At 41.6% G+C, this 25,784-nt stretch overlaps 1 protein-coding gene across 10 annotated transcripts in view; it reads left to right on the forward strand.

The window, feature by feature from the left end:
* Positions 1 to 25,784, forward strand: part of PDE8B (phosphodiesterase 8B) — a 263,697-nt gene that overhangs the window by 135,063 nt on the left and 102,850 nt on the right. For 5 of the 10 annotated variants that reach the window (XM_010588229.3, XM_064273434.1, XM_064273411.1 and 2 more), the window contains 5 exons: positions 5,743 to 5,831; positions 14,834 to 14,912; positions 20,773 to 20,913; positions 22,668 to 22,756; positions 24,918 to 24,978. In XM_010588229.3, the coding sequence (XP_010586531.2) occupies positions 5,743 to 5,831; positions 14,834 to 14,912; positions 20,773 to 20,913; positions 22,668 to 22,756; positions 24,918 to 24,978 (459 nt within the window). The remainder of the gene's footprint in view (positions 1 to 5,742; positions 5,832 to 14,833; positions 14,913 to 20,772; positions 20,914 to 22,667; positions 22,757 to 24,917; positions 24,979 to 25,784) is intronic. The other 5 variants (XM_064273438.1, XM_064273442.1, XM_064273415.1 and 2 more) reach the window with 4 other exon arrangements.

Genomic DNA, 25,784 nt, shown 5'->3' on the forward strand with positions numbered 1-25,784 from the left:
CTGTCTGTGCTGCTCTGAAAGGTTTAATTTCTCTCCACTCCGGTATGTTGCTGATTTCCTCAGCGAGCCCCAGTGAATAAAACCCTCTGTGGGAGACTGGAAAGCATCACCTCTCAGGGGCCGCCTGGTATTCGTACTACCAGGCGCCATTGAGGCTGTTAACAGCTAGGTCAGTGCACCCTGAAATACTCTGGGCTCCTATGGAGTCTTTCCCCCCGGAGTTTCTGTGGCGTGAGAGCTGCAGCAGCTCATCTCCAGGTGGCTAGTCTCCTTTTTTAGGCAAAATCCTGCCTTTGGCAACTCTCTACTCAAGCACCCTTCCAAATATGCCAGCTATTCTTGCCTTCCGTGAGGATTGTTTCCCATCTCTGAGTTGTTTTGAATGTATTAAATCATTTGCTGAAACTCAGCCCTGTGTTGCTAGCTAATTGGCCAGCGCTTCAGTCTGTGGTCCCTGTGTGGGGATCTGGGAACAAGCTGTGCATCAAATCTTCCACAAGTCCCCTCGAAGCCTTTTGTAGCTGCATGTAAGAGGCCCACTGCATTGATGTTCTGTTCGCCCGGAGCCTTGTAGTAGCCAGCATCGTAGCATGGGGCCATTGTAACTCTTTTTAGCTCAACCTCTGCCTGCCTCCTTTTCTACTTGAGATGATCTTATTCAATCCAGTGAGTATTTGTGGTGCGCTTACCATGTGTAGCACAGTGCACTAGGTGTGTCAAGGATACAAATGTAAGACAGTTCTCTGCCCTCGAGAGGCTTACTGTGGAGGAGGAAGTGGGGAGCTGGGATTTATTATTTGTCAGGCTCACTTCTAGGTGATTTACTTAATCCTCATCTACATATGAGGGATTTCATATTTTCTTCATTTTTGCAGAGGAGGAAACAAGTTCAAAATGACTAAATAGCTTGCCAAACTCATGACAAAGTCAAGATACAAATGCTTGTTCCACTCAACTCCATATTGAGTCCACCAGAATAGTATTTCCTAAGCTGTTCCATGGAGCACAAGTATTCCAAAAACTCTTAATAGGTGTTCCATGAAAAAGACTTCTGTGATCAAATAAATTTGGGAAACCACTGAAGACTCTGTCCCCCACAGAGAACCCACTATGCACACCAGCAGCCTTGCTAGTTAGCATAGTGAATGCTCTAAGAAGTCCTTTCCTAAAGACACCTTCCTAACTGTTTATTCCAGCATCTTCAAAACGTATTTTATCACGGACCCTTTTTTGTGTTTTATAAAGCATCACCCAACAACCCTCAGAGCTTTGTTATAGCTAAATCGGAACTTAATCATGTTTACTTTCCTTTTTTATGAAAGAAAGTGTATCTCTTATGGGAATCCCTGGGTGGTGCAAATGGTTACTGCACTCAGTTGCAAACCAAAAGTTTGAAAGTTCAACTCCACCCACAGGTGGCACAAAAGAAAGGCCTGGCAACCTACTTCCAAAAAATCAGCCATTGAAAACCCTAAAGAGCACAGATCTACTCTGATACACATAAGGTTGCTAGGAGTCAGAATCAACTTGATGGCAACTGGATGTTCGTTATGTATATTTTTATAACTCCCCCCCCCCTTTTTTTTTTAGCAATTTCTAACTGAAGTAGTGGAGTAACAGAGGCATAGGAAAAGTGAGGAGGCTTTGAAGGTACCCATTTTGGAGAAACCGTCAACCCAGATGTGTGGAAGAGTGTGCGGAGGGGAGTGGGAAGGTTGGGAAAGGGATTGATTCTTTCTCTGGCCAACTTGGTTGAAAGAAATCTAAGAAGTATGTCTTTCAGCAAGGCCTGGTACTCTCCGCCTTTACCTGTCTAGCTATCTGAGAGATAAAAGAACGTGGTTGTGTAGTTTGGAACACTTTAGAGTTCTAGTTACTTATTTTTCTACTTAATAGTTCACCAACCATATGCCTAGAAAATTTTGTGTGATGTTTGTGTGTGTGTTTAATAAATTAAAATGTGAGACATTTCCCCCATTCATAAGTAGAATTGTCCTTAAATCTGTTCCGTTATTACTTTTTACTTGCTTTTTTCTTTTCTGATTTTTTCATCTAAGTGTCGACATGCTCACGTAAGAGAAGTGCTCAATTTCATGTATACCACTGAACAATGTAGTATGTATAAGTGTTTACAAAATTACTTTGAGGATTGTTAAGTAAAAAATGCTTTACTCTCCATAGTACTGGAGGTCCTAGCTAGAGCAATAAGGCAAGAAACAGAAAGGGCATCAAATTAATAATGAAGAAGTTAAACTGTACCTATTTGTGGATGATATGATACTATACATAGAAAACCCAAAAGACTCCACGAGAAAACTACTAGAAGTAATAGATTCAGCAGAATTGCAGGATACAAGATAAACATACAAAAATCTGTTGGATTCCTAGACACCGATAAAGAGAATGATGAAAAGGAAATCAGGAGAACAATACCATTTATAACAGCCCCTAAAAAAATAAAATACTTGGGAATAAATCTAACCAGGGATGTAAAAGACGTATACAAAAAAAAACTATAAAACACTACTCGAGAAACCAAAAGAGATCTACATAAATGGAAAAACATACCATGCTGATGGATAGGTAGACTGAACATTGTTGAAATGACAATTCTATCCAAAGCAATTTACAAATGTAATGTAATACTGATCCAAATACCAACAACATTCTTTAAAAAGATGGAAAAACTTATCATCAACTTTATATGGAAAGGGAAGAAGCCCCGGATAAGTAGAGCACTAATGAAGAAGAAGAATAAAGTAGGAGGACTCACACTACCTGACCTCAGAACCTACTATACAGCTATGGTAGTCAGAACAGCCTGGTACTCATACACTGACAGATACATTGACCGATGGAACAGAATTGAGAACCCAAATGTAAATCCATCCACCTGTGGTCACCTGATCTTCAACAAGGGCCCAAAGTCCATCAAATGGGGAAAAGACTGTGTTTTTAACAAATGTTGTGGGCGAAACTGGATATCCACCTGCAAAAAAATGTAACAGGACCCATACCTAACACCATAGAGAAAAACTAACTCAAAATGAGTCAAAGACCTAAATATAAAGCCAAAAACTATGAATTTCATAGAAGAAAAACAGGATCAATGTTAGAGGCCCCAATCAATGCTAGAGCATCAACAGGATACAAACTACAACCAACAACATACAAGCTCCAGAAGATAAGCTAAATACTGAAATCTTCTAAAAATTAAAAACTTAAGCTCATCAAACCCAAAAAAGGCTTCAGCAAAAGATTAAAAAGAGAACCTGCAGACTGGGGGAAAAAATTGGCTATTACAAACTAGACAAAGGTCTACTCTCTAAAATCTACAAGAAAATCCAACACCTCTACAACAAAAAAGACAATCCAAATAAAAAAATGGGCAAAGAAAATGAGCAGAAACTTCACCAGAGAAGACATTCAAGCAGCCAACAGACACATGAGGAGATGCTCGTGATCACTAGCCATTAGAGAAATGCAAATCAAAACTAAAATGAGATACCATTTCATCCCGGCATTACTGGAATGAATCAAAAAAAACAGGAAATAACAAATGTTGGAGAGGCTGCGGGGAGATTGAAACTCTTAGTGGGAATGCAAAATGATACAACCATTTTGGAAAATGACATGGTGCTTCTTTAAAAAAAAAAAAAAAAAAATTGGTGGTGGGGAAGCTAGAAATAGATATACCATATGATCCAGCAATTCCACTCCTAGGAATATATCCTACAGAAACAAGAGTCATCATAGGAATAGACATATGCACACCCATGTTCATTGCAGCAAAAAAACGGAAACAACCTAGATGCCCCTCAAGAGATGAATGGATAAACAAGCTGTGGTACAATACGCACAATGGAGTATTACGCAACAATACAGAACAGCAGTAAATCTGTGCAGCATCTCATAACATGGATGAATCTGGAGGGCATAATGCTGAGTGAAATAATCACAAGATGACAAATATTGTATGAGACCACTACTGTAAAAATTCATAAAAAGGTTAACACACAAATAGAAACAATCTTTGATGGCTACAGGGGAGGTGAGGGAGTGGGAATGGAAAAACAATAGACAATAGGTAAGTGGTCATTTTAGTGAATGGTAAGAGAGTACACAGTACTGGGGAAGCCAGCACAACCTGTACAAGGTAAGATCATGGAAGCTGCATAGACACATCCAAACTCCCTAAGGAACCAAATTGCTGGGCTGACAGCTGTGGGGACCATGGTCTCAGGGAACATCTAGCTCATTTCGTATAACATAGTTTACAAAGAAAATGTTCTACATTCTACTTCGGTGAGTAGGGGAAGCCAGCACAACCTGTACAAGGTAAGATCATGGAAGCTGCATAGACACATCCAAACTCCCTAAGGAACCAAATTGCTGGGCTGACAGCTGTGGGGACCATGGTCTCAGGGAACATCTAGCTCATTTCGTATAACATAGTTTACAAAGAAAATGTTCTACATTCTACTTCGGTGAGTAGCATATGGGGTCTTAAAAGCCTGTGAGCAGCCGTCTAGAATACTCCACTGGTCTTACCCCTTTGGGACCAAGGAAGAATGAAGAAAACTAAAGATACAAGGGAAAGATTAGTCCAAAGGACTAAGGGACCACATCTACCACAGCCTCCACCAAACTGAGCCCAGCACAACTAGAGATGGTGCCCTGCTAACACCACTGACTGCTCTGACTGGGATCACAATAAAGGGTCCTGGACAGAGCTGGAGAAAAATGTAGAACAAAATTCTAACTCAAAAAGAAAGACCAGACTTGCTGGCCTCACAGAGACTAGAGAAACCCTGAGAGTATGGCCCCCAGACACCCTCTCATCTCAGTAATGAAGTCCCTCCTGAGGTTCACCCTTCAGCCAAAGATTGGACAGGCCCATAAAACAAAACAAGATTAAGGGACACACCAGCCCTGGAGCAAGGACTAGAAGGCAGGAGGGGACAGGAAAGCTGGCAATAGGGAACCCAAGGTTGAGAAGGGAGAGTGTTGACGTGTCATGGGGTTGTTAACCAATGTCATAAAACAGTATGTGTACTAACTGTTTGATGAGAAACTAGTCTGTTATGTAAACCTTGATCTAAAGTACAATTAAAAAAAGTTCTACTCTCCTTCAAGCCTTGGGCTGGAGCAGCTCATGCCCAGTATCCAGTGGGTCATTACTGGCTCTTTGATGAATGACAAGGTGTATTTCCCTTTTCTTCAGCTTTATTATTCCCTTATCTGTCTGTTCACTCACCCATTAAGTTTTAAGTGCCTGTCACCTGTGCAGCTCCATGGTAGGCCCTCTGAATATTGGGGAAGGAATTAAAGAATGTCGTCTCCCCTGGAGGAGGTCATTTCATTGTGTGGTGCAGACTGAGCATGCCCAGTGTCAGGTTTTCGGAGATTTTCATTAGCACAACATAAAGCAAAGGCGTTTTAGTAATTCACAAGGGTGAGAGGCATACTATGCCCCTGTGTGTTTATTTTCCTGTGAGTGTTTATAATAAAGTTTCTCAACCTTCGTTATAAAGGAAGTAATAGTACCTGCTCTGTTGTTTCTCATACATTTGAACAAGCAATTTGGATACCTTGAAGACTATTTTATTCCATCTCATCTTACCTACTAGTTGTCTTATGTAATAGAGTTACCTGGGAGTAGGAGCAACTGTTAAGTTTCTCTGTTTGATTTAATTAATTGAAGTAATTGTATATGTCTGATGTATTGTCTTTCTTTTCCAGAGATATATGGAGAATAGCAGCATAATTGCTTGCTATAATGAACTGATTCAAATAGAACATGGGGAAGTTCGCTCACAGTTCAAACTACGGTATGTAGAAATTTGTTAACAATTTTTTAGAAAAGCTTTTCTATCATCAGGCTAGTGTTCGCAGGTTCTAGCTGAATACCAGGAATTGGGAAGTCATTAAACAGGTAATGGCAGCTGGTAAACAGCAGGATTATACTGGGAACTCCTTGATGGTATGAAATAAATTGGAACCATTTCTTCTTTTGACAGTATTTTCCACTATTTGCAGTAGTTTTAAAATCACATCTTAAGAGTGCTGTCTGATTTTTGGACAGTTAGGTCCAGATTGAGAATAGCCTTTAAGGATTATTTATTTACTTACTGCTTTCAACATTTATAAATTCCTGCTTGGATTATTATGAATAGGGAGAAACCAATGGGTATATTTATTATGCTAACCATAATAATTGTGATGTTACCACGGTAGCATTTTGCGAGGTCTGTTCATAACCTGAATGTGCATGAAGTATCTTAAAGAAGCTGATTATATGTCTCTACAGGTATGTGGTCTTTGAAGAGCATGCTTCCTTCAGGTGTTCACTCTGGGAATGGGATTCTCTCAGTATCTGGTCCTGCTCAGAACTCTGGGCTGTTGGTGTTCTGCTTCTGGGACGTCTTGGGATATCAGGGTCCTAGCTCATACCTGGCTTTGCTCAGACTCTCCTCCAGCATGCTCCCAGGACCCTGATTTCCTCAAGCTGTCCTCCTCCAGGTGGAGAGCATGGTGGGGGTTGGGGGGGGGGCTACTTGTAGGATGTCGGGAAGGTGCCTGGATGGCTTCTTCTCTGAAAGGCTCGATGCAGAATAAGCTGATAGCATTTCACTGTCATGATTGTAACTCTTATCTGGATTAATTATGTTTCATTCAAAGGGAGTAAAAACCTTTTAAAACTTAAGTCTTCTTTTCTACCATCCTCTGTCCTTTGGAAGCAATGGATTAACATAAACCTACAGGTACATCTTTTCCTGGGGGTCACCCTGGCCTGGGAGGTCACTTTTTTGTTGGATAGAGAGCTTTAAGGAAAAAATGTGAGGATAAACACTCACTTTCTAGGGTGGAAGTATAGAAAAAAGGAATCTCAAAACCGTGGAAATTCCAGTATTTTAACAGTCTTTGGTGAGGGATATTGCCAAAGACTGCAAATGAATTAGTAAATTACATTTCTTGGTTTTGTTTTTTTTTTTTATCTAAATGTTTATTACCTCCAGAGAACTTCATAGAATTTTTCTAGAAAGCCACATCACCTTTACTTCAGTAATTTATGCTCTTTAATAATGTACATTAATCATTTTTATTCTTTGAGGTCTTAACTGTTTTAATTGAGGGTAAGAAGATTTGGCACTTTTATTTTAGACATTTTCACAGTAAAAAGAATTAGAAAAAGAGGGATTTCACTTTGGTTAAATTCTTCAACTATGTATTTAACAGTAAAAATTAACACATGCCTTAAAAAAATTTTTTTTAATTGCTTTGATGCGCAGTTGCCTCATTTTATCTTAAATAAGTGCTTCTCTTTTCTTAGGCAGCATTGAATACGATGGCATGTTTGAAATGCCAGGAAGTGGCCTAAACAGATTCTTCACAGTAGTCACCTTGCTTTGGGGGGCTACTCTCAGGGGCTTAGTGGCACCTTATCCATAATGAGCAGTGGGGAGGGCAGGCCTGGCAATTTTCAGTAAACATCCCCACCCAGCACAGGGCCTTTAGATTGTTGCTCTGATGAAATCTGCTTAGAGCCAAAACCCACTGCCGTCAAGTCGATTCTCACTCATAGCGACACCATAGGACAGAGTAGAACTGCCCCATAGAGTTTCCAAGGAGCGCCTGGTGGATTTGAACTGCTGATCTCTTGGTTAGCAGCTATAGCGCTTAACCACTACGCCACCAGGGTTTCCTGCTTAGAGCCAGGGAGCTGAAAACATTTCAAGATCCCATCAGGTTCAGAACTTGGCAAGCTTCTAAATATCTAACATTATGTAAGTACTATAACTTCTCAAAGTTCCCAGGTGGTGTAAACAGTTAACGTGCTCGGCTGCTAATCAAAGGTTCAAATCTAAGGCACCTTGGAAGAAAGGCCTGGCAATCTACTTGTTAAGCAGTCATTGAAAACCCTAGGGAGCAATTCTACTCTGACACACATGAGGTCACCATGAGTCAGAATTGACTCAATGCCAACTGGTTATGACTTCTAGCCCTCTGCTGACTGGAACTGGTTGGGGGGCTGGACCCATTGCAGAGGTCATGGTAAAAAGGCTCCGATTCTTCATATAAATCAATGTGAAGTTGGTGAATGGACTTGACCTGGGAAGGCAGTAGCCCCCAAAAAGAGAGTGCCTGGTGTCTGACACTTTTTTTTTTGTTGTTTATTTTACCCTTGACCTTAAAACGGTGTCTGGTCTCCTTACCTTCTACACCAGCTTAAGCTTGCCTGGTAAAGAGCCTCCCTTCCCATCACAGGAATTCAGCACGAGAGCAATCCCTGTAGCGGGGAAAAGGAAGACCCGAGTTCTCCATAGGAGAAGGCCTGTGCTTGATTTCCTCTGTTGCTTTTTGGCTGCTTCTGCCTGAATGTTATCCAAGTTATCCCTGTCTTTTTGTTGGGTGGTGGGGTGCACGCCTGGATCTTCCCAGTGTGCTATACTTGGGTCAAGCAAATGGGGGCCAGTGACCCACACCATGACCTCTGCTAGCTTCCTGAGGCATTCAAGGACACCTCAAGCATCTACCTGTGCCCCAGATACAGGCAAGCATCGCTGTCACTTGTTGCAAACTGGGAAAATGAGGCTCTTTATTATACAATGCCAGGATAATTGTAGACTAATTATGTAACACTTTTCCCTACAATTCCGCCCCCAGCTATAGCTAAATATGTCACATTACCAGCACTCAGCAAGGACAGTCTGTCTGTACTACAGAATGATGCTGAATGTTGGTGGACACTTTTGTACAGGTTGTCATGTATGGTGGCCATATTTACTAAACCAAAAAAAAAAAAAAAAAAGATCATGTGATCAGAAGATGTTACCTAGTTTTAAAATTCCATTATGTAGAATAACTTTTAAAGATATAATAATTAAATCACATTCTGTGTACATCTGATGAATTACTTTATTGAACAGAAGATTTCATGAAATGGGAAGTCTCTAGGGTAACCTAGGCTAAATAACAACAATTTATGTCTTCTAATCTCTTTATCATGAGAAAAGCTGTGCTATTCAAAAATAAATGTTGTTTAGCTATTTATTGAGAGTTTAAGATGATCAAAAAATCAAAACTAAACCTGTTGCTGTCGAGTCAATTCTGACTCACAGCAACTCTATAGGACAAAGTAGAACTGCCCCATAGGATTTCCAAGGAGTGGCTAGTGGATTCAAACTGCCAACCTTTTGGTTAGCAATCGAGCTCTTAACTGCTACGCCATCAGGGCTCCTTAAGATGGTCAGTTTATACTAATGCAGTTCCTGCTGTTGTCTCAGTCGTTAGGCAGTTTGGTATCTGTCATCCAGGAGTTCACCTCAGAGCATCATGTTTATTTTACCCTTGACCTTAAAACGGTATCAGACCTCAATTTAGACAGTAAACATTTCTGGTGGGAAAGCTCTCTGTTCTATGGAGCACTACTACATCTCTCGGTATTAACAGACATCTGTAAAGCATAGAGCTATATACCCTGGTGGCATAGTGGTTAACAGCTATGGCTGCTAACCAAAAGGCCAGCAGTTCAAATCCACCAGCCACTCCTTGGAAACCCTATGGGGCAGTTCTACTCTGACCTATAGGGTCTCTTTGAGTCAGAATCGACTTGACGGCAACTGGTATATGGGGTAGAGCACTCTGTCCTCACATGGGCTGTGTGTGACAGCCCTGTGCTAAGGAGTAGAGAGCAAGCTGAAAATAGCTGGCTACCTACTGCATCGCTGCCCAGAACAAGCGCAGAGGAGTAGCAAATCCAGTCCTTGCCCACTCTCCTCTTCCTTCATCCTCCCAGACCCCCTGCTGGGATGTGCCTGTGTTCAGAGTCTTCTCCCTACAACCTGCCACCTTGCCCACTCCTACCCTTGTTCCAGGTGGCCTCAGTGTATGTGTGCATGTGTGTTTTGTTTTGACAGGTTCTAGAACACTTTTGGGAGAGACATGGGAGATTATGAAACCCAACTGCCCTAGCCACAATTGACAGAAGAAAATATTGAGAACCAGAGAGGCTTTTGACATGATCATAGCTCTTAGACTCCAGGCATCCTGTTTCTGGTCTAGTGCCTTGGAATTTGTAGACTTTATGCCTGGACCCACACTTCATGGGTTTCCATACCTAGGTTACCTTTCCCTTGTGCTTCGTTTTCCAATTTTCCAACTTCTTAACCCAGAGGATACAAAAATAAAGACACTTGAGGCACAAGAGTTATATGGTTCCCAAGAACAGAAAGTTAATAAAGCTAAGGTTCTGCATGAAGAATATTAATAATTAATACAAGCAATTAAGTTCCCAAACTCTGGGAACATGACTCAAATTGATTATCTCATTTTGCTGCAGGTTTATTTAAATAAAACCATCAACCCAGAAAAACATTGTGGTCCAATTGTGTTTGTCACTGGCGGGAAATAATCTGCTGGTCCTACTGATATTTCTTTACCTCAGCTGTTAATAAGAATTTGCTTGGTCCCATTGGGAATTGTATTTATTGAAGATTTTATGCTTTATTGATAATCACAAAGTGAGTGTTTAAAGGATAAGTTTTAGAGGTTGGATGTAAGATCTTGTCTTAAGCAGCTCTTGAATTGAGAAAACAATACTACTATGAGGTACCTTTTTACATACTTAGTTGAAACATCCAGTTACTTTGAGGAGACACTTAGGCAAGAGCGGGTGTTATCATTTGATAAAATGCTTTAATTATGGCTTAATTACCCAGCTGTCAAAGTTGACAAATTGGCCCACACAGAATGTGTTTCTCCACATAAACTTTAAATGTCTTTCCAGAAACACGTGCATTATTGTCCACAGAGTGAACACTTTTTCTGTGGTGCTGAATTGGGCCCTGGGCCCAGGTGCCTAGAAAATACTGTTGATGAGACTTGCTCTTGCTTGCCTCTTCATGAGAGGCAGTGCCTTAACCGTTCTGGCAATAGTTTTTAAAACTTTTTATTTTTTCTTATTTTAAATAATTGAATTTACAAATGTAGCAGTAGTAATAGGACAATATATGTTTCAAATTAGGTAGACTGGAGTAATTTAAATAAGAATATATATGATATATTATATATATTATATATCATATTATATATATATATTATATATCATATATATATAACAATAGATTACAACCATCAGAGGTTACAGTCCAGTTAAGCTTATGTTCTCCTCTGCTCTGCTTACCCCTGTCATGATTGTTTTACTTATCCTCACATACTAATATATTCATCTCTGCAAATATAGGAATACTATCCTTCAGCGGGCTGAAATCCTTCATTCTTCATGAAAGTGGTTGTTGATTCAACTCCTATGTACAACAGAACAAAACATTGCCAGGTTCTGTGTCATCCTCACAATCGACAACATGTTTGAGTCCATTGTTGTGGCTCTTGTGCCAGTCTATCTCACCAAGGGTCTCCTACACTCTTGTTGATCCTCTGTTTCACCAAACATGTCCTCCTCCCAGGGGCGAATTAACCAGTAAGCAAGGTATGTATAGGCTTACAGTAAGCAAGGTATGCAGGGCTTAGTTGTGTTCACTTAGTAATCTGTAGCGCACAATTTCACCTGTTTTTCATCACATCAAAGATGTGGTGAAATTGTGCACTACGGATTAGTAAATAAGCACAAGTAAGCCTGTGCATACCTTGCTTATTGGGTAATCCATCTCTGCCTCCTCCAGTGATTGATCCCACCTGATGATGTGTCCACAGCAAGCAAGATGGACGATGCATGAGGGTTGTTGTTGTTAGGTGCCGTTGAATTGGTTCCGATTCATAGTGACCCTAAGTACAACAGAATGAAACACTGCCCATTCCTACGCCGTCCTCGAAATCGTTGCTATGTTTGAGCCCATTGTTGCAGCCGTTGTGTCAGTCCATCTCATTGAGGGTCTTCCTCTTTTTTGTTGACCCTCTACCTTACCAAACATGATGTCCTTCTCCAGGGACTGATCCCTTCTGATAACACATCCAGAGTACACAAGGTGAAGTCTTGCCAGCCTCGCTTCCAAAGGGCACTCTGGTTGTACTTTTTCAAAGACAGACTTGTTTGTTCTTCTGGCAGTCCATGGTATATTCAGTATTCTTCGCCAACACCATAATTCAGATTTATCAGTCCTTCTTCATTCTTCCTTATTCATTGTCCAGCTTTCACATACATCTGAGGTGATTGAAAATATCATGGCTTAGGTTAGGCTCATCTGAGTCCTCAAAGTGACATCTTTGCTTTTCAACACTCTAAGTAGTTCTTTTGCAGCAGATTTGCCCAACACAATACATCGTTTGATTCCTTGACTGCTGCTTCCATGGATGTCGTCTTAGGTATCTAGTGCCCCTATAACAGAAATACCACAAGTGTATGGCTTCAACGAAGAGAAATTTATTCTCTCACAGTCTAATAGGCTAGAAGTTCAAATTCAGGGCACCTGCTCCAGGGGAAGGCTTTCTTTCTCTGTCAGCTATGGAGGGAAGGACCTTGTCGTTAGCCTTCCCTAGTCGAGGAGCTTCTCGGGGCAGGGACCCCGGGTCCATAGGATGTGCGCTCTTATCCTTCATTCTTGATGGTATGAGGTCCGTATGTCTTCCTGCTCGCTTCTCTCTTTTATATCTCAAAAGAGATTGTCTTAAGACACTACCTAATCCTGTAGATCTCATCAATATAACTGCCACTAATCCATCTCATTAACATTATAGTGGCAAGATTTACAACACATAGGGAAATCACATCAGATGACAAAATGGCAATCATACAAAACTGGGAATCATGATCTAGCCAGGCTGACAGATATTTTGGGGGGACACAATTCAACCCATGACAGATGTTGATTGTGGATCCAAGTAAAATGAAATCCATGACAACTTCAATCTTTTCTCCCTTTATCATGACGTTGCTTATTGGTCCGGTTGTGAGGATTTTTGTTTTCTTTATGTTAAAGTGTAATCCATGCCGAAGACTGTAGCCTTTGATCTTCATCAGTAGGTGCTTCAAGTCCTCTTTGCTTTGCATGAGGATTACCTTGCTATTATTAAATACAGTTCTTGGTTTGACATTTCTGGTATACTCATGAGAAAAGATAGGTTATGATTCATTTTTCTTTTGAAAGCATTAACAAAGAAATATTACTCTGATCATATAAATAAAAATAGTTACCATGTTTTGAATTCTTACATTGTCCCAAACATTTTGAGAAATGCCTCACTGTTATGGATTGAATTGTATCCCCCTAAAATATCTATCAACTTGGCTGGACCACAATTCCCAGTACTGTGTGATTATCCACATTTTGTCATCTGATGTGATTTGCCTATGATAAATCCTCTCTCTGTGATGTTGGTGAGATGGGATTAGTGGCAGTTACACTAATGAGGCAGGACTTAATCTACAAGATTGGGTTGTGTCTTGAGCAAATCTCTTTTGAGATATAAAAGAGAGAAGCGAGCAGAGAGACATGGGGACCTCATACAACCAAGAAAGCAGTGCCAGGGGCAGAGCAGGTTCTTTGGGCCCAGGGTTCCTGTGCAGAGAGGCTCCTAGTCCAGGGGAATATTGATGACAAGGACCTTCCTCCAAAGCAGAAAGAGAAAGAAAGCCTTCCACTGGAGCTGACGCCCTGAATTTGGACTTCTACCCTACCAGACTGTGAGAGAATAAATTTCTCTTTGTCGAAGCCATCCATTTTTGGTATTTCTGTTACAGCAGCACTAGATAGATAATCACGGCACTCATGGAAATTGTTCTAATCCTTATAATAGCCTGTAAGATACATGTTATTATCCTCACTTTGCAGATGAGGAAACTGAGGACCAGAGAGAATAAAAAGTTGCCCAAAGTCTCATAACTGGCAAAATATACAGCCAGATTTCACCCAAGTGTTTCCACCATCTCATTTACAAACTGGTCAAAACAGGATGGCAAGGTTGGACTGCCTGTATGAATGGGAAAATTAAACCACATTTTAAGAGTTTATTTTATAAGAAGAAATGTCAATTCAGTAAATTAACATATTTTTATCGTAACATGTAAGAAAGCCTTAGCTGAGATTCTTTCAACAGCCAGTACAAATAACAAAGCTCTAGGAACTAGCCACGTACTTGATGTGTTGGGCAGTAAATAACTTACTGTATTTGGAGTTGCTTTAGATTTGGAAGTAAGTCAAAATTATAATTAAGAAATTGAGAGCCGCCTGACTTCAGATATTCCAGATACATGGATCACCAAAAAGTATCCACCTGGAGGCTTGCATAGGTATCGTTTAGCTAGGGGAATTTGCCATATTTGCCTTCCACCATGCCAGTAGATGTGGTTGAAGCAGAGTTCCACAAAGCCTTATTTATCTGAGATCATGAAAGTCAGAAAAGAGAAAAAAAGTTTTTGTGTCTCTTGCAAAAGGCCAGAATACCTCAGATCCAATTTGGGCCTAATTACGCTCTCCTAATTGTTGGAGACCTGACTTCTCCATGACCACAACTCTGAATGAAACAGAAGAACGTCTTTAACACAGAATATGGGGGACTTGCGAGACCAGTCTCCTCTGTCTTTGTTCTTTTGTGTTGGAGTTAAAGTTTTATTCACCCCACACGTAGTTCATTCCACAATCCATGAAGATTTGGTTGAATTGCAGTTCTTCTCTTTGTATCATATACATGGAAATATATGCTGTTGTTTATTCAATTAGTTTGAAAGAAAAGAGTTTTTATCTTTTTTCTCAAAGCATATTAATGTCACAAGAGCTTGTGGTTTTATGAATCTGGGGAGCTGTTTGATAAATTAACAGATGAAATTCCAATGGTTTTATAGCAAAACTAACATCTGTCTTTTTGCAAACTTCAGGGCCTGTAATTCAGTGTTTACAGCATTAGACCACTGTCATGAAGCCATAGAAATAACAAGCGATGACCATGTGATCCAGGTAAGGAAAAACTTTATGTTGTAGACGTCAAAATAGAACATTTGAAGTATGAGTCACCCTGTTTCAAGTACTCTCCCATAATCCTCGCATTTCAGCACATTTGCTTTGGAGAAAGGAAAATCAAAGGGTGCCAAGAAGACTCTGATAGACTTGCGCTAAGAACTAGGTGCTCAGTAAAGAGTGAAAAACTTACTAATTCAGATCAGAACCTGTGATTTCATTGGAAGAGATGTGGTAAATACTTTGGACCATCTGTGAAAACAACATTTACGCATAAATAAATCAGAACAGAAATGTAGAGTATATACTGTAACTGCCCATGGGAACAGAATATTTTTAAAGATACTCACTTAGTTACCTGCAGTTGGTATTCTCATTATAATGCACTCTTACATGCTAGTCATTTTTCTAATGACGTGTATGGTAGGTAAACCTTTGTTGAGACAAGTTCTTATTTTTTTTTTTTTTGTTTTTGGAAAGTAATACATTTGCTCTTTAAAAGTAACTTGTGAGGTAGATTTCCCCTAATTGGTCCTGGCCTGCCTACACTTGGATATAGTGGCTCACAGCATGAGGAGTGCTGGCTGTCATCAATAAAGCAGCAAAGACAGTTTTCTCACCACACAGAGGCACCGGACAGGAGCCTTGCAGCTGCTCTCCTCTGACACCCTCAACACACACACAGACGCACCCTCCTGACCAATAACTTCAGTAGCCACTATGGCTGAACCCTGTTGTTAGTTTCTACCGCTGCTGTAACAAATTACCACAAATTCAGTGGCTTACAGCCATCTCAAATGGGTCTCGCTGGGCTTAAATCAAGGTGTCAGCAAGGCTGTACTTCTCCTGGGGGCTGTAGGGGAGAATTCATTTTCTTGCCTTTTCCATCTTCTAGTTGTCACCTGCATTCCTTGGCTGCATCGCTTCCTCCATCTTCAAAGCCAGCAGTGTAGCATCTTTAAATCCCTAAGTCTCCTGCCTCCCTCTTTCAATTATAAGGACCTCTGTGATTACAGTGGACTCACACAAACAATCCAGGATTATCTTCCCATCTCAAGATCCTTAGTTTAATCACTTCTGCAGTGTAACCTAGAATATTCCCAGGTTCCAAGGATTAGGATGTGGACATTTTGGGGGGCCATTATTCTGCCTACCATGCTCTGCTCATGAGGATTTCATTACGTTGTCTCATTTCCATTCAGTAACCCTCTGAGAGAGACGTAATTGCCCTCACTGTATGTAGATAAAGAAATGGAGAAAAGTAAAGGAACTTGTCCAAGAAGGTATTTGAACTAAAATACGTAGCCAGGTCTTTCTGACTACAAAACCTTCCTCCTGGTCCCCTGTTCGGCTTTGTTTTTAGAACTCATTTCTCTAAAAAAAAAAAAAAGCTACCCCTTAAAGTGGATCTGAAGGCTTCCTCGTATTGCTGCCTGTTCTGGGCCCACCTGCCCATGGTGCTGCCTCCTGGACCACAGAGAGCCAGATGTGTTTCCGTTGCAGACCAAGGACAGACCCCACATCTGCCCCACTTATGTCCAGACTTGAGCAATCAGTTCTACTCACGACACAAACATTTTCTCTGAGCATCTCTATTTTACAACGACCAGGCCCAGACATGGGCAGCCAGGTTGGGATTTCAGTGATGAGAAGGGGCTCCTTGCCTCCTACTCGCCTTCTCCACTTGTTACCTGATGATGACCTCTTTAACAGAGAGCTGAGTCCTTCACTCTGAAGTTAGCAATTGGTGGTGGAAAACCTGTATCTCCGGGAGAAGTAATCTGGTGATGGTGTCGCATGATGTTAATCATCTCTCACTCAGCCTTTGCCCTGTACAGGAAGAAACAGGGTATGAGAACAGTGGGTGCCTGGAAAGGGGAGGTGGAGGGACCATCAGTGCATTGAAAGGGAAACGAATCCTGAAATAAGACTTTTCTGACTTTGTAGTTTTCTTCCCCCTCGGGAACCTCCTTCACACTCACTTTAAAAATCCCCCAGTGACTGTTGTTTCAGGGGACATCTAGGTCAATCAGCATAACAAAGTGTGTTAAGAAAACCTTCTGCATCCCACTTTGGTGAGTGGTGTCTGGGGTCTTAAAAGCTAGCAAGTGGCCATCTAAGATGCGTCAATTGGTTTCAACCCACCTGGAGCAAAGGAGAATGAAGAACACCGTAGACACGAGGAAAGTATGAGCCCAAGAGACAGAAAAGGCCACATAAACCAGAGACTCCATCGGCCTGAGACCGGAAGAACTAGATGGTGCCCAACCACCACCAAAGACTACCCTGACAAGGAGCACAACAGAGTCCCTGATGGAGCAGGAGAACAGTGGGGTACAGAACTCAAATTCTAGTAAAAAGATGAGACTTAATGTTCTGACTGAGACTGGAGGGACCACAGAGGTCATGGCCCCCGGACTCTACGTTAGCCTAAAACTGAAACCATTCTTGAAGCCAATTCTTCCGACAAAGATTAGACTGGACTATAAGACAAAATGGTACTGGTGAGGAGTGTGCGTCTTGGCTCAAGTAGACACATGAGACTAAGTGGACAGCTCCTGTCTGGAGGCAAGATGAGAAGGCAGAGGGGGACAGGAGCTGGTTGAATAGACAAGGGAAATACAAGGTGGAAAGAAGGAGTGTGGTGTCACATTGTAGGGAGAGCGACTAGGGTCACATAACAATGTGTTTAAGTTTTTTATGAGAAACTGACTTGAACTGTAAACTTTCATTTAAAGCACAATTGAAAAATAGAAAACTCTCAAAGCAAGGGGCAGAGGGAGGACATTACACAGAGGATGCTATATGCAAGGGAGGTATTCAGGTAACCTTTGTGCTGTAGATTTCAAGATGGGTCATTAATGGTGAGAGATGTCATGTGTGTTCTTACATGATACCAGGGCCCGTCCCAGGGCACTGCCTCTGAATAATTAGTGCCCTTTGTGTGTACAGATGTTTGGAAGTCAGGCAGTCGCACTTGAAATTTAGGAACAGCATCTTTCTGTCTGGCTGGCTGTCTAAACTAAATTATTTATTTTAAAATACTTATATGGTGTTTATCATGTATGTGCCAGGCACAGCTGTAAGCATTTTACACGTACTCGTTTATTTCTTAAAACAACCCTTGTAGTAGTGTGCCCATTTTTCAGATGAGGAAACTAAAGACCAGTTAAGTAACTTGCCCAAAGTCATGTAGCTAGTAATTGATAGAACCAGAGTTTGAACTTGGGTGCCTTGGCCCCAGAGTCCATACCCTGGGGTACTTGCTGTGTCCTGAGGTTATAGGAAACTTGAGGTGAAAGGAGGAACATGGCTTCTACCTTTATTTATAATCTAATAGGAAAGATTGGTGGCGTAGTGGTTAAGTGCTACAGCTGCTAACCAAGAGGTCGGCAGTTCGAATCCACCAGGCACTCCTTGGAAACTCTATGGGTCAGTTCTACTCTGTCCTATAGGGTCACTATGAGTCAGAATAGACTCGACGGTGGTGGGTTTTTTAGGGAAGATAGAACAAGCATGTATGAAAAGGTATGAGAATACAGCCAACAAATAAGGAAAACAATACATTCTCAAATGTCATCTATTCAGTCATCAAATATTTACTAAGCGGCCGTGAGCATCCAAAGATAAATCCAATGTAGCTTTTGCCCCTGAGGATTTAATGTCTAGTGGGAGCCACAGAAATAAATAAAAACTTAAATCCTCTGTAACAGGTGCACTAGAGGCCTGCAAAGGAGAGAGTGGGAGACCTTAGGAGTGGCACCAACACAGACTGGGCAGGGGGTCAGTGAAGGCTTCCTGAAGGAGGAGAGGGATGAATCAGAGGTGGTGAGGCAAACAGATAGGTAAGGGCATTCTAGGCAGAGAGCGCATGGACAAAGGCCTGGAGGTGAGAGGGGTGCAGGCATTCTGCAACATGCAGGTGGTGGGCTAGGGAACCAGAGCCGCACTGTAAGTGATGTCCTGCCCAGCCCAAGAGGGTGGTGGCTCTGTCATATGTAGTAATGGGACCAGGAGGGGTCTAGAGATCAGTGAACACAGCACCACCACCTCCTCTTCACCCACACCCCATAAGGCCCGGTACTGAGGGCACTGAGCACCTTCCTGACCCCTTCAAGCCTGGGCTAATTTTGTTAATAGAAGCTACATCCCCAAAGGAATAGCTCTCCAAGTATCCCTGTGTCAGTTGGTTCATGACTGCTGTCACCATAGTTAAGGGCAAGAGTGATTACAGCTTGCAAGAACATTTCTGAAGCATTGGATGGATGTGAATTTTGCCCAAAGAAACTTGTGGCCTGGATGCAGTGCCCTCGCATTTTCTTGCATTCTCTGTCACTTGTCCTTCTTCACTCAACTCCTCACTTGATGACTTTGTTCTTTGAAAAGAAATTGGAGGGTGGAGGCAGCTCAGGTAATGGCTCTAAATTCCAGGACCTTGGGCAGAGTCTTGGAAAGAAACCTCCTGAGTCTGCTGGCTCCAGAGATGTGCCAAGGGGAGCCTCTCTTCACATACCCTGCTCCCAGACTGGACAGGCTACCCCGTCCAAGCAGTTGACTGAATTTATTGTTGAAGTTAGAGAAGAAATGCCCCAAACCATAGCCTTGATGATTGCTGCTGTTGTTGTTAGCTGTCATTTAGGCAGTGCAGATTCATAGCAACCCTGTGTACAACAGACTGAAACACTGCCTGATCCTACGCTATCCTCACAGTGGTTATGCTTGAGCCCGTTGTTGCAGTCGTTGCGTCTGTCCATCTCCTTGAGGGTCTTCTTCTTTCTCACTGACCCTCTATTTTACCAAGCATGATGTCCTTCTCCAGGCACTTGTCCTTCTGATAACATGTCCAAAGTACCTGAGACAGAATCTCTCCATCCTAGCTTTTAAGGAGCATTCTGGCTGTACTTCTTCCAAGACAGACTAGTTCGTTCTTCTGGTAGTTCACGGTGTATTCAGTATTCTTTTGCCAATACCATAATGCAAAAGTGTCAATTCTTCTTTGATATTCATTTTCCATTGTCCAGCTTTCACATGCGTATGAGGCAATTGAAAATACCATGGCTTGGGTCAGACACATCTTAGTCCTCAAGATGACATCTTTGCTTTGCAACACTTTGAAGAAGTCTTTTGAAGCGGATTTGCCCAGTGCAATACATTGTTTGTTTTCTTGACTACTGCTTCCATGGGCATTGATTGTGGATCCAAGTAAAATGAAATCCTTAATAACTTCAGTTTTTTCTCCGTTTATCATGTTGTTGCTTATTGGTCCAGTTATAAGGATTTTTGTTTTCTTTATGTTAAGGTGTAATCCATACTGAAGGCTATAGTCTTTGATCTTCATCAGTGCGTGCCTCAAGTCGTCTTCACTTTCAGCAAGTAAGGCTGTGTTAGGTAGTGGCAATTAGAAAGGAGACATGAGATGTGACTAATATAAGCCAAAACCTATTGAATTGAGTTCTCGCTAACTGTTATTTCAGTTTTTCCTTATTTCCTGGGGCAGTAGGTAATGAATGAGAACCACCAAAAACTGGCACCAGTAGATTAGGGCTTTCTGCTCTTTTCCTGATGAAGAATTTTCTTCTGATTTCTTCCAGAGGATAGAGATGCTGGGGGTGGCAGTTGAATGAATAAATTACTGCTCGGGAGGGAAGCAACTGCTGTGGAAAGGCTTAAGTTGTGGAGATAGGGTGGGTTTGGGCATAGAGGGGACTGGTGGACACCTGTATTAGAGAGCAGTTGCCTTGAGAACTTTGCATTTGACATTCTAGCACGTTTCCTCTGCATCCCAACACCAAGTGCTCCTACAGAGTGCACATTCCACCTCCAGTCCCCGCACTGACCTGTAACCTCCTCCCCTCAACAGTATGTCAACCCCGCCTTTGAAAGGATGATGGGCTACCACAAAGGTGAGCTCCTGGGGAAAGAACTTGCCGAGCTGCCCAAAAGTGACAAGAACCGGGCAGACCTTCTCGACACCATCAACACATGCATCAAGAAGGGAAAGGTGGGTCAAACAAGCAAAACAAATCCACATACTCCTCCCCAGTGCATTTTCTTCTGTGAGTTCTTATGTGATATCCCTAAGATCTGAGTATATAATGATGTTATACTTAAATGAAAATTTTTATGTTTGCAAAATGGCTACTTTGAGATAATTTCTGACATCAAGTATATCTGTGGATTATGTTGATATAGAAGCTGATGATTCTGTAAAAAGCAATTTCATCCTTTGCATAACTATACCCCCTGTTACTGACAGCATATTGTGCCTCTTTATGAGCTAAGGTCCAACCCTAGAGCTGTTGTATGTGTTTTCATTTCTCTGGTGTTGGCAGAACTTGAAGTATTTAATATCACTATTTCATAAGACCCAGTTTTTTTGTTTGTTTGCCAATTTTTCCTTATCTGTTTTCTTTATCACAGTTCATTATAGACGGGTAGCTTACTTCTCGCTACCGCACCTGTTCCAGCAGTGGCTTTCACTTGCTTCCAGGCAGATGAAGGCAACGGAATAAATGCAGTAGGGATTTTCCCTCAAGCCTCTCTTCCAGGAGAACATTGGCTCTCAAAGCTGGAACTACCTGTACATTTTAAGCATTTGGAATGCTTTCTCACATATTATTTCTTTCATCTTCCTTTCTCTAATGTGAAATAGTTAGATAAGCATTGTATTCATTGAATAGGGATGGACGAAAATAGGACCTTTTTTTAGGGATGCAGTGGGTTTGAATTATATATGATGGCCAAAATTATTCAAAAACCAAATTAGGGGAATGAGACTAAAAAGGAAACAGGACATTATAGTAGTTTTACTCCTGAAATTTTTCCAAAAGAATCCTGCCACACATCTGGTGACCTGATATGCATACCCATGAGCCACCTTGCTGGAGAGACAGGGCAAGAATGGCTACAGGGAATCTCAGTTTCTGATTTAACCCCTCCCTCCCAGAAATAGTGGACATGCCCCAGGGATCACCCTGAGGTCACCCGGCTCTTCATCCCAGCCCAGGACCTACTTTGTCTCATCCATAGAAACTCTGCAAGGAACCAGACTAACTCCGGGGATGCCTTGGCTGGGAGGCCACAGAGGGTGTTAGAAAGGTGATGGGCTGCCAGGGGAGTTAGAGATATGAATTTAAAGCCAGGTCTTCCACTTCGTGATGTGGGCAAATTGGTTATACTCTCTGAGCCTCAGTTTAAAACCCATTGAAATCTAGTTGATTCCGACTCATAACAACCCTGTAGGACAACTGAGTAGAACTGCCCTATAGGGTTTCCAAGGAGCACCTGGTGGATTAAAACTGCTGACCTTTTGGTTAGCAGCCGTAGCTCTTAACCACTACACTACCAGGGTTTCTGAGCCTCAGTTCACCCATTCGTAAATTAAGGATGATAATATCAAGCTCACAAGGTTGTTGTGAAGAATTTGAGAAAGACCTCAGCAGAATCCCTGAACCAGCGGTGGCATCGCAGGGGCAGAGCAGGGATCTACCACTTTGTCCCCAGCCTGGATTACTGGTTACGTGTCCTGGGACCCACAAAACAGCCTGGTGGTGGGCATGCTGAGTGATGGTCCTCAGTGTATTGTGACTGTGAGCCTCATGTTAGTCAGCATTGCAGTGGGTGTGTTGATACAGCCTGTTGTGTGAAATGTAACTAAAGCATGTGGGAACGTTTTTACTCCATCTGATAAGACCCTCTGTAAAGCAGCCAGAAGCCATGACTGGAGGATTTTAAGAGCTATCTTTGTCCATGTAGGAGTGGCAGGGGGTTTACTATGCCAGACGGAAATCCGGAGACAGCATCCAACAGCATGTGAAGATCACGCCAGTGATTGGCCAAGGAGGGTGAGAGCAAGCTCTTGAAATCTTCTTTTAGCTGAAGATAAAGACTCAGGGCCTACAAGGATGTTGTGTTTGCATTTTGAAATCCCAGGATAAGGATTCAACCCATAAATTCGGTAGAGTTGGGCTGCACAGGATGCATAGTAAGGGCACCTCTGCCCTCTCAGCATCGGCCTCTGATTGATAGAGCTTTCCCTCTCCCACTCTTTTCCTGCTTATGGTCTTTTATAAAGCGTCACCCCAACTTCCCACCTCTACCTTTTCTTTGGTTCTCTCGTCCCCACTACCCTCTGAAAGGACGCAATTTCTAAGCCTTGCCCTTCATGATGCACTGCTCTCCAGCCAGAGCCCCCGGCCTCAGCCCTCTCAGGGAGGGAGTCAGCCTTCTCTCCTTCTGTGGCACCAGCTCTCTGCCGGTCCTCTCTAGGCTAGCATGGGCCTTGTTCCACATGGGGTAGGAGAGCCCTGAAGGTCACAGGTTAGGGAGAAAATGGCGTATCTGATTAAGAACTGAGGGAATTTGATTCCATTTCATCTCAGATTACCAGAGAAGCCTATTTATTTTGTGGGGAGATAAGGTAAATATGCAATTCCTTTCCCTTTTCTCAGTTAAATTTTGTGAGAAGGTTTACAGAGCCAAACAGAGTCCCCTAAAAATAAATTACTGATGAGCCTTTGTAAACCAACCTGAAGGTCAACACCAACCTCATGGTATAGGTTTATAAGGGATACACAGGTTGCATGACGTTATGGGGAAGAAAAAAAAAAAAGATGGCAGTGAATGTGCCAGTAGCTGGAACAGGAGAGTCCCACCAGTGACTCTTAGGAAGATCTAAGTGCCTTGAAAATTGTTGCATAATTAGAAAACCCAAAATTCCATAAAAGCAACAAAGTATTTGTGGATTGTTTTCTCTCCAATTTTACTTGTTTGGTTAGTTTTGAAATTGTTCCCCTTTCAGTTCAGAGACTACCGCCCAGTATTTCACGTCATTTTGTCATTGGTGGTCCCGTTTCCCTTCACTCTGGATGGCCTGGGCACTGATAGGCGCCTGACCAAGGGTGACGTGCTGCAGAGAGAGGCTGCCCACCCACCCTCCGGCCCTCCTCCTGAGCAGCACAGGCCTTCGTATCTCCATTGCCCAAGCGGTTAGCACTCAGAGGCCACACAGGATGGAGACAGTGCCCATGGCTGTCGCTTTGTTTTTATCATCATCCTTAGGCCAACTCCTCAGAAAACTGAAGCTAAGAATCACTTTGTGTGTGCCTGACCAGATGATTAGTAACCAAAGCAGAGGAGAGACACTTTTGCCCAGGAATTTCCATCAGATTACATTTTTCTGATCTTTCTGATTTTATGGATAAGAGAAAGAAGGCCTTTTGTCCAGTTTTATTTTTCCCCAACTGCTTGTAGGCAGTGAGCTCTCAAAGGCAGTTCTAATTAAAAGTAGAGAAATTTTACCTCTTCCTGTTCCGTCAAGCTCGTTACAAATTACACAGTATTTTTGATGCTCTCTTCAGAGACCTCTAGAGAAAACTGATCCAGATGGAGAGAGAGAAAGAAGCCATTATTATAAAATCCAACATAACTCGCTGTATTTCATGGCATGGCTGAGGCACCTGTGGTTCTTTGCCTGGTCTCCCTGTGGTCATGAGTTTCAGGATCTAGTCTTGACCTTGAAATAAGAGGATTTTTCTCTGCCTGAAAGACACTGCCATAATGATGCCCATGCTATGAAGAATAAGGAGTATTAAGTATAAAAACAGCAACCATGGAAATTGCTCATTGTTCAAATGAGCCTTTTATATAAGCTATAAAATCATTAGTGTCAGCAGAATTAAAACTAATTTTGTCTGTAGTAGAATTTCATCCTATTACTGAAGATATCTATGAGCCAAACTTGAGGAGTCAGTTATCAAATGAAATACCCATTAGGAAAGTGTTTCACAGTCTGCTGCGATCAGAAGGGAGGCACAGTGTGTGAAGGCACGTGTGCACATGTGTGAAAAGCGCGTTTTCTATAGATGAAGCTTTGTCTGAATTTTAAGTCTGCTCTGGAATGGACAGTGGAATTTTGCTTTAAGAAGACTGTTAATATTTTCATTTGCTGATTTGATGAACCATCTAATATCTGACTCACTAATAACTGATTGTTTATGTTATTAGGAAAATTAGGCATTTTGTCTCCCTCAAGAAACTGTGTTGTACCACGGACAATAATAAGCAGGTACGGTATTCAGTTTGCTCCATTTGCTTTGTCAGCTTGTCCATGCGTTACATTCTCCTCTATGCTCAGCTTGTCTTTCTCCATGTCTTACTGTAGTTGCCAATTAAGGTTTATGGAAAAATTAGGCTCCTCTGACAAATATTAATAAAAAATTCCCCTGCAAGCCTAGACTACTTTATTAGTAGTGCACAACAGTTTTGATTTTGCTTGTGGCTAAGCTCTAGACTAATGTATTTTATGACAGCATAAAATTCTTCCTGCAGATAAAAAAAAGTTCTCTTTGCTATCTGTTTCTTAAAAAGTTTATATCCATTAGAGCATTTCACCCTTACAAATTCCTATCAAAACCAAGACTCACTGCAAATTAGTACTGTGACTTTTTTTTTCCATTACATCATGCAGAGCAATACATTAGAGTGTTATCTTCTGAAGTAACAATTTTAATAAGCTGCTATATTTAGTAACTTTTTCTGGTAGTTTTATAATACAGAGCAACATTGGTATCTTTTTAAATCCATTGTTATTTTTTCTATTTGATTTAGACTTTCAGTACTAAAAACAAAAAAAAATTTTTTTTTTTTTTTTTTCTGTACTGGGTTATGTGTCCTTTCATTTCATGCTTTAAAATTTGTGGGTTAAAAAGTACTCAACAAACATTAATTACCAATGATCTGTTTTTGAAAACATACAAAATATAGTCTTCGACTTTGATGAAGCTTTTTTAAAAAGGGACAGTATCTCTCCAGAATATAAAGGGCTTCTGGGCATAATGCCATTTAAATCAAATGTGGTAGAGACTTGTGAAG

The sequence above is a fragment of the Loxodonta africana genome, chromosome 2 (assembly GCF_030014295.1).
Source record: "Loxodonta africana isolate mLoxAfr1 chromosome 2, mLoxAfr1.hap2, whole genome shotgun sequence".
In the NCBI taxonomy this organism is placed as follows: Eukaryota; Metazoa; Chordata; class Mammalia; order Proboscidea; family Elephantidae; genus Loxodonta; species Loxodonta africana.